The sequence below is a fragment of the Malus domestica genome, chromosome 15, assembly GCF_042453785.1.
Source record: "Malus domestica chromosome 15, GDT2T_hap1".
NCBI classification, from domain to species: Eukaryota; Viridiplantae; Streptophyta; class Magnoliopsida; order Rosales; family Rosaceae; genus Malus; species Malus domestica.
In genome coordinates, this window is record NC_091675.1 from 18036168 (window position 1) to 18045776 (window position 9609).

General features: G+C 38.5%; 1 protein-coding gene and 1 long non-coding RNA gene across 2 annotated transcripts; one reads left to right on the forward strand and one right to left on the reverse strand.

Moving 5' to 3' along the window:
- Positions 1-4196: 4196 nt before the first annotated feature.
- Positions 4197-6855, reverse strand: LOC114821697 (uncharacterized). Its single transcript, XR_003769434.2, has 5 exons — positions 6643-6855; positions 6399-6558; positions 6225-6293; positions 5455-5513; positions 4197-4464 (listed from the first exon to the last, which is right to left on the reverse strand). It is a non-coding gene; the product is annotated as an uncharacterized lncRNA (long non-coding RNA).
- Positions 6856-8218: 1363 nt separating this feature from the next.
- On the forward strand, positions 8219-9373 carry LOC139191740 (uncharacterized). Its single transcript, XM_070812745.1, has 2 exons — positions 8219-8662; positions 9068-9373. The coding sequence occupies exons 1-2, from the start codon at positions 8219-8221 to the stop codon at positions 9371-9373; spliced, it is 750 nt and encodes a 249-aa protein (XP_070668846.1).
- The last annotated feature ends 236 nt before the right edge of the window (positions 9374-9609 follow it).

Sequence of the window (9609 nt, forward strand, 5' to 3'; positions counted from 1 at the left end):
TTTTCTTTTAATGTATACCTTATACATTGGGTTGATGGGTAATTCATTGTAGAACAGAAGAATTCGTCTTCTGTGTAAAAAAAACTCATCACGTGGTAGAGTACTTATGTGAGAGGGACGTTGTGTAGAACAATTGTACTTATGCAAGAGTTTTGGGGAAGGTAAATATTTAAGGTGGCTACTGTTTATGAGTTGTGAATTAGGACGTGAAGAGTTTGGAGGAATTTGGGTAAAAGGAGGGGTTTAGGTGGACAAAGAGGAGAAGTTGGTGTTTGAGAAGTAATAGATGAAGTCTTTTCAAATAGGGAAAGGGCAGGCTGGCAGCAGTAGCAGTTTTTGGGCCACGCCCAAAATAGCAAAATGTCCAACTGCTTCTTGGGAAACAGAGTTTGCAATTTTCAGCTACATGGACTTGGATACTATTTGGGCTGGAAGTACCCATTCATATGGGACTTCATAGACTTAACATGAGGGCTTCTTACTGAAAAAAAGCTGTTAAAGGTTGGGCCAAGAAGCAAATCGGTGCTGCGGCCCCAATGTTTCAGCATTGTTATACCTTGTGATGTCAAGATTTCTATCACTACAATGAAAGAGCACACATGCACGAATTTATTTTGGTCAACGATGCATGTGTGCTCTAGCGTTGTAATGAAGATATGCTGAAAATGGCATGTTTACTTGTTTGGAGTGGTGTGTATGCAAGGCAGTGGTTGATTTAGAAATCGTATTATTGGTTAATTTTTGTTGAGTTTTGTCAATCACTTGGGGAATCTGTCCAGATCTGATAAGTCATGATTTCGACACATGCAAACATCTGCCAAACCATAATGTGAAGGCTCGTTGAAATCTGTCCAGGTCATTTCGAAAAAGACAACTATCACCTATGCAAACCTACGCATATTCCCATAGGACCTTCCGAATCATTTTTACCAGCTTCCACAGAGTCCCAGGACCCTATAGGCCCTTAATGGATATGTCGTTGATGCAAGATAAACGTATCATTTTGATTTATTTCAAATTAAACATTTACTACTAGATAAAAAATTAAAAATATAAGCGAGTCCCACATTATCTCATACCTAAATAACATGCTATCGAGGTATCAAAAGAAAGTATGTCTGCCTCATGCCTAAAGAAGGAAAAAATAAACAAGTATCAACAATTCATAATTTTCCTAATGCTAATTGTGTAGTGTACAACACAAACACGATGCATAGTACAGCCAATCCACGTACACTGGTTATAGCACATAGATTAGTTTTACTACATGACGTTGTTCCAATAACATGCCTTATTTATTAGGAATAGGTCTAACACCCGGACATTAAGTACGTACCCGATGTCATCAGTCACCTAATAATTTTGCTTAAGATGAGTGCAGGAATACAAATATTGGAGAGTGTAAAGAACACTAACCATTATATATTATTTGTCAAAGATATTACCCTGTACAAATCTTATTATTATTGTGACTTTGGGACTCCTCCGCCCTGTGACACATGCTGTGAGCGAAGTACTAAGCGTGCAACCTAATTAATTAGAGGGATACAAGGAAGGAGAATATAAGCGGGCATCGCCATGGGGATGGGCATGCTTATTTGTATACCAAACTTTTTTTTAGGGTTTACTTTTCTTGGTCGATTAAGTAGCTTCCATTTTTAGGGGGTCAATTATTCCTAGCTAGCTAGACACTGAGTTTTAGAAGAAGCTCATATTGCTCTTCACTTGTAAGTGAAAGATCTTATATTTGAATCTCGTAGATAGCGAATTTAATATCAAATTAGGTTGCTCATTGTGTGGCTTACCCGAACTACCCCCTCTACTCTTAATGCAAAATATATCATTGTACTCAAAAAAACAAAAATAAAAACAAAAAATAAAATTAAAATAAAAAAGAGATATACCTGGTATTCCGCACCCTAGCTACTCACCATACAAGAGGATGGGTAATCTAATAACATATCCAATGACTTTCATTTTTGGCATGCATGCAGTCTCTAGTTTATGGACGGACTTGTTCAATATAGTATTGTCGATGCAAATTTCCATCTTTCTTCACAAATCAACACCTTTGATCAAATACTCGAAGCTTCACACGCCCACGATGAGTGGGGAGAGGGTTTGGCCAATGGATCTCCGATGTCTAAAAGTGAGTATTTAGGGTTTTATGTGTATAAAAAAAGCTCTATCATTTTTTTGTGGAGAAATAGGGTATTTATAGAGGAGATAGGGTATTTAGGGTAGGTTTCGATGAGAATATTCCCAAGATATTGTGTAAATAATATCTTGGAAATAATGGTAATTATCCCAGAATAAATGTGAATGACTAGGATTACTTACTTTATAAGGTTTGTCTTCAATTGGAAATGTATTAATGATATGATTTAGGGATAATCTTACCATTAAATACCTTTAACTTTTTCCACACGCGGAGAAGCTCTGCGTGCATGTCCTAGGATGCTGAGTTGCGTGTGGGATGCCTTGCTTATTTAATAAAGGTAATCTCATCTTTTTTGGTTAAAAGTCCACGTGTCGCCTCCAGAATTTTTTAGATTATTTTTTGCTCCACAAGTATAGCAGGAAAATGGACACTTTTGTTACCTACCTTACCAAGTAGTTGAGTTATTATCCTTAATTTACCATTAAAAAGAATACTATTCATGAAGTACATTTCAGTGGAAGATTACACCGCCACTTGCCTTGTCCACCCAAATTATTCACGAAGCACAATGACAATGCGTATGAAAATTGGAAACCTAGATAGTGCATGCCCCTCAACTTGCAACCTCAATTGTTCGAAAACACAACATTACTGAAGACACTTGACAAAAGAAAAAGGTTTTTTAACCAAAATGGTCCATGAGATTTGCATAACACATCACTTTGGTCCCTGAGATTGAAAATCAATAGAAATGGTCCTTGAGATTGTCCACCATCCATTATTTTGATCATTCCCTTAAAAACTCTGTTAAGTGTCTCAGAGCTCTTGGCCGAAAGTTTGGGCAATTTTCAAAAATTTGTAACTCAATCGTTTCTTAACCAAATTCGACCCATAATATATCAAAATGAAGATAGAAAGGTGTAGAAAAAAATTATACCTATTTGGAAGCCCAATGGTTGTCGGAGATAGCTGAAAAATAGCCTAAAATGTGACTGGTCCGCGGGAAAACTGGAAAACTCGCCGGAAACTGGGTAAACTTTAAACGTTCATAACTTCTTCAATACTCAACGAAATCGAGTGATTCAAAAAATGAAAATCATACTTCTCGACGAGACAAAGAGAATGGTACATTTCTTTATGGCTAAATATCCGTGGTTTGGCCGGAAAACGGCTCAAAAGTGGCTATCTTGGTCTCGAGTTAGCCACTTTCGAGTTGTGTTCCGGCCAAACCATGGCGAATTAGCCATCAAGAAAGTACCATTCTCTTTGTCTAGTTGAGAAGTATGATTTTTGTTTTTAAATTACTCGATTTTGTTGAGTATTGAAGAAGTTATGAATGTTTAAAGTTTACCCAGTTTCCGGCGAGTTTTCCAGTTTTCTCGCGGACCAGTCAACTTTCAGGTTATTTTCTGGCCATCTCCTATAACCATTGGGCTTCTAAATAGTATAATCTTGTTCTACACTTTCCTATCTTCATTTGATATATTATGGGTCGAATTTGGTTAGAAATGATTGAGTTACGAAGTTTTGAAAATTGCCCAAACTTTAAGCCAAGAGCTCTGGGATACTTAACGGAGTTTTTAACAGAATGACCAAAATAATGGATGGTGGACAATTTCAGTGACCATTTCTATTGATTTTCAATCTCAGGGACCCAAGTTATGTGTTATGCAAATCTCAGGGACCATTTTGGCTAAAAAGCCAAAAGAAAATTAAAACAAGGGGCGTTTAGATTTAAATGTCTCATTGTTCTATTTGTTAGATTAAACATCTATACTTTTTAGATTTTTATTAAACATTTTCCTACATTTTAGGTGGCAAATATATTATAAGTATCATTTTTAATGCAAAATTACACAATTTGCCATATATATAATGTACCAATTAGCTAATAATTATCCAAATCTCCTAGAATCTAGTAGACATATGTTTTAAAAATCTAAAAACATATCAAATTTGATTTATTTATGCTTCTAACGTGATATATATTTATGTTCTTCTTTCATGATCATTCTTGGAAAATAGATTCTAGTGGTAGATGATATGGGGTATGTTTCTATTTAGTATTGGCACGTTTCTAGCCGATATGTTGGTACATTTTAAGTTGGCATGGGTTGACACACCCCGTCCCGAAAGAGGGCATGCTGGCCATCACGTGAGAGTGACGTAACCATTTACACAGTACGGAAGCTTTAAGATACAATTTATAAGTTGATACACCCGAAGGTGAGTCCTAATTTTGTCCAATCTGTCAGAACACCGTCAAATTCCTCGTAGTCACCACACCTTTGTGATTCCTGAACCTGGAGGGGCGCAAAACCAAAATTGAGTGGGTCAGTAAAACAATTCTTTTCCAAATCCAAACATTTCTCAAAACGTTGTAACCCCTCTCCGTAAAACCTGTATACTTTCCCAGAAATATAAAATATAAATATACATATATATATTCTCAATACTTCAATTCATTAACTCAACATTTTCATCATAATTATGCCATGCCACATCATCTCAACATTTCTCATATTAATTATGCCATGCCACATCATCTCAACAGTAATAAGGTATGAATGCATCAACATAAATCATATCAGGTGCAATAAAGTAATCAACCGGAGGCCCTCTAATAGCCCTGTACGGTTGAACCTAGAGCTCAAAATCTATCACTCTCACACTCTGCCGGAGTCACTCCGCGTGACCTGTACGGCCTTCTGCACATAAGTTACGCTCTAGTGCTTCTCATAAATCATCTGTGCACATAATCTAAGGTTACCCACCAGTCGGAATCTCACTAACACTCTCGCGACTGGCCTGTCGTACCCACTCCGCGTGGACTGTACGACTAGCATCTACTTGGATCCAAGGCGAGCGTGCGATGCGGTGAATACTATAAGCACTAAACTATGGTGCAGGATTTGAGCTCAATATACATCAACATCATCATAACAGAAATAACTACTCACCTGTGCGTCCATCGCACCATTTCATACATATGCATCATAAATCAATTCTTACCTGTGCGTCCACCGCACCAATTCATACATATGCATCATAAATCAATTCTTACATGTGCGTCCACCGCACCAATTCATACATATGCATCATATATTAATTCATGCATGGCATTTCAACTCACATTTCTATATACTTTTCATATCAATTCTATGCATGGTATTTCACTTCCCGTTTTTCCACATAACTCATATGCATTTCATTTTAAACATATTTTCATTTCAATTCAATTTCTGGGAAACGTCAAGTATATATATATACGGAAAACAAAACTGCCCACTCACCTGGAGTTCATCCAACAACTCCCTAGCACCACACATCAAGGCGTCACGACGATCGCCGCCTAGAATAGTAATCAAATCCAACCTCAGAATTCATATCGATAGAATATATAACTTATATAAAATACGTCCCTACGTAGATCGATCCGGAAGATCTGCCACTCAGATTTTAAATCCATAACTTCCAGAGGTCCACAATATATCTCTAGGATAACATCCTAAAATTTCATTACCATCCAACGGTCGGATCTCCGTCAATTTCCAAAACTAAGTGACGGTTAACATTTTATATTATGGACTTACAACTCCAATTCCGGAAGATCCGTAAATCGGATTCCCAATCCGTAAGTTCCTATAATCCTCAAATATTACGTATTACAACGTATCAAAGTTTGGTGACGATCCAACGGTCGGATCATCAATTCACATTTTCACCAAAACTATAAAACGTTATTCGAACACCTAACCAACAATCCTTAATAACTTTCTCATACGGTGCTCAAATTGGGTATATGAATATACCACAGTGATCTACTCGACGTCACGGACGTCGACATATTTTTAAAATATTTTTTTACTGTAGCACGCGCCCCCACGCGCCAAGGAAGGCACGGGTCCACGCGCCCCCACGCGCATCATCTTCTTCCTTGGGTCGCCGGACTGGTTTTTCCGGCGGCCGTTTTTCAAATTGCCATAACTTTGTCATTTCTCAACGAAATCAAGTGATTCAAAAACGAAAGTTGTAGCCCTTGAAGAGACAAAGAGAATGGTACCTTTCAAAACACCTAGTTCGCCGTGGTTTGGCCGGAAACTGCCTCGAAAGCCTCGGAGGTCGCCGGAAACTGGGTATTTTTCAAATGAGTATAACTTCTTCAATACTCAACTAAATTGAGTGAAACAAAAAGGAAAGTTGTATTACTTGACGAGACGAAGAGATTGATACCTACCTCAACTCTTAACTCGCCGGGTATTCGCCGGAAAGAGCCTCGAAAGCTCCGGCCAAACTTTGAACTTGTCGATCTCCGTGTTCTTACGTCCAAAAACTTCCAACGAAGCACTCCGAGCTTCCTTGGGACTTCCTTAAGCTCACTGTGAGCTTGGTTTGGCCTAAAAAAAAAGCCAATTTGAAGTTCGTGAACAGTGCAATATTACGGTGACACTGAAACTAGGGTTTTCCGAAGTGAAACTCACCTGAGTTTGGTATCCCCGAGCTCGTGAAGTCCTCAGGATCACGATGGTGGTCTTAAATGGAACGTTCGTAGAGGTTTGATTGAGGTTGGGTGTGAGTCCGTATGTTCGAGAGTAAGAGAGAGAGTGAGAGAGTTTTCTGAGATGAAAGAAGAAAAAGAGAGAGAAGGAAAGGTTACGGGTTTTAGGGAATGTTTTGAGGGTAGGAGGCCCTACCTAAGTCCAAACACAACTTTAAACATACTAATGTAAATCCAATTGTTAAATTTTCGCCCCTTAGTTCCGCTTAAGGGCATTTTGGTCTTTTCACGTCCTCGGAATTAAAATTCCGGGACGGGCTGTGACATGGGTACTTCAGTACGTTTCAATTTGGCATGGGTACATTTCTAGACGATATGTTTGTACATTATAAGTTGGCATGGGTATGTATCCTATTAGTATTGGTACATTTCAATTTGGTATCAGTACGTTTCAAGACATATTAGTACATTTCAACATGGCATGAGTACAATTCAAATTAGAAATTAATATATTTAAATTTGGTTTCAATTTAAAATTCACATTCATATATCTCATGCTGAATGACATTAATCTCATTCCAACTAATCCCTTTTGTCAACAACTTTTATGCAAATTATATTGTGCTACAATATTTTAAAATCACTTGTTTTCTGTTGCATACTACATAACCATGCAATAAAACTAGAACTCAACAAGATAAATGTAGCATCTATGGTGTTTTCATCATGTTGGATTGGCTATCTCCATTCTTTTTGCTGATGTAAGTTTTTTCCGTGATCAATGAAGTTTTATTATAGAAAAATAAATGTTAAAAATTCAAAAATTAAGAGATAATATTGATGATTTAATAGTTAATATCTATTAATTATCCAACATCCCTAAAAAAGGGGCATAGATTCTGACACGCCAAAAAACCTCTATTAACTAAAAAGATTAAGTGGGAAATCAACATATAACATTTTTCATTTAGAAAAAAAAACTAATTAAAATAAATTTAAAAATACTTAGGTGGCCACTAGTCAAAGCGTCTTAATCAAATCTTTAAAAGACACAAATGTTTAATAAAAAATTGTAGAAACGGAATGGGGCATTCTAACTTTCTCTAATAAGAGTAGCCAATTTAAATATTTTTCTAGGTTATGTCCAAGAAAGTTGGAGCTAAGGGGATTGGCGATTTGCATATGAAACCCTAAGGTAGGGACGATGGCGAGCTTAAGGAACTTGTGACAAAGGCAATTGGGCTACTTGCGAATGGGAAGGTTGAAGTAAAGGGTCTGCGTGAGGGTGTTGGTGTATGTTTTATATGTGCATGAAGTCTTAGGGTTAGGGTTTGTGGAGGTGGAAATGGCAAGAATGCAAAATATGGAGGGTTTGGCAATGAAATTTGGAACCAGTATTTCCTTGTCGGAGAAGGAGAAGGGTGGGGGTCAAGATTGAGAAGAAGGTTGTGGAGGGCGCACATTTGGGGTTCCATTATAGTGTTGTGGCGGAGGTATTTTCGAAGAAACCTGTTAATGAGAATACGTTTATTGACCAATTTAAGAGTATGTGGAGAATAATGGATGGGGTTTCTATTAGGGCTTTGGGTTGGGCTCGGTTCATGGCTCGTTTTGTAGGCCATCGGGACATGTGCCCTGTACTAGAGGCGGAGAAGCCATGGTTGTTTTGGTATGATATAGTTTTGGTTGTTGATGGAGCTTGTCATGATCAATGGGCTGAACCTCTTTACTTGGTAACAATGTGGGTGCAATTGCATAATGTTCCTCTGCTTAATATGACAGAGGCTGTTGCTCTGGCAATAGGAAGCTTGATCGGTAAAGTCGTTAAGGTGGACAAGGATGATGGTAAGGATTGTATTGGTCATTTTTTATGTGTGAAGATCTCTTTTGATGTTCGGGAGCCGCTTATGCGAAGAGCAAATGTGGAGTTCCTTGATGATGAGACAATCTGGATAAATTTTCGCTATGAGGGGTTACCCGGCTACTGTCTTATTTGTGGCAAGGTGGGGCATGCCACTAGGTAGTCTAAGGCTGAATGACTTGGTGATGAGGCATCTGAGGTTGACACAGAAGCGTTATATACGTTTAAGGGGCTTGATGTAGAGTATGATCTGAAAGGGAATTGGCTCGTGAGGAGAGAATATGGGTAAAAGGGAACAAGGGGGCAGAGTGGTTCGTCCTCCTTATCTAATTGGAGGTGCCATGAAAGCTTGGAAAAGGGTGACCTAAGCAGAAGACGTGCTTTGGAGGCAAAGGAGAAGGAACGACAATGGTTGTAGCAGGATAGAGCCTTTGATGCAGGGCTCATTGGTCTAAGAGGTTCCATTGCACCTGGAGAAGGGATGATAGAGTTAGTGAATCATCCATAAGAGGTTGTAGCTAATGGGGACAATACTAAGGTATTGCAGCCAAGTCGTGAGATTAATCTTAATATGCCAATTATAGAAATGCACGATGATGTGTCTGAAATGGCTCCTAAGAAGGACGGTGCACATGGAGATTTGGGGGCCAGTTTATTGTCTCAGGATTCGGATCTATTCAATCTTCTTCTTATCATTGAGGCTGTCTCGCAGGGAGAAATGAAAATGAACCGTGAGGAAGATGGTGAGGAGCTGGAGGTGTTCGAAGAAGGTTTGACCCTTGTGAACAAGATCCAAAGGTTTGGAATGGACCAAGCAGAGGCCACCTACCAGGGGTTTCCACGATCGCAATGAAAATCATATGTTGGAACTGTCAGGGTATCCGGGGGGAGGGACCTGACAATTGACGATCTCTTAGAGCAAAATCGACTCTACTGAGGTTGTGGCTTTATTAGAAACTAAAAATAATAGTCGAAGGTATCGTTACTTGAAACGTAGGCTCAGAATATCATGTATGCATGCTATTGAGCCTAGGGGAATTGCAGATGGTATGTGTGTGTTTTGGTTTTGGAGGGATGCCCAAGATGTGG

Coding starts and splice junctions, on each gene's coding strand:
- LOC139191740 (XM_070812745.1), top strand. CDS start 8,219: ATGGATGGGGTTTCTATTAGGGCTTTGGGTTGGGCTCGGTTCATGGCT. Junction 8,663..9,067: donor ACTGTCTTATTTGTGGCAAG/GTGGGGCATGCC, acceptor AAGGTATTGCAG/CCAAGTCGTGAGATTAATCT.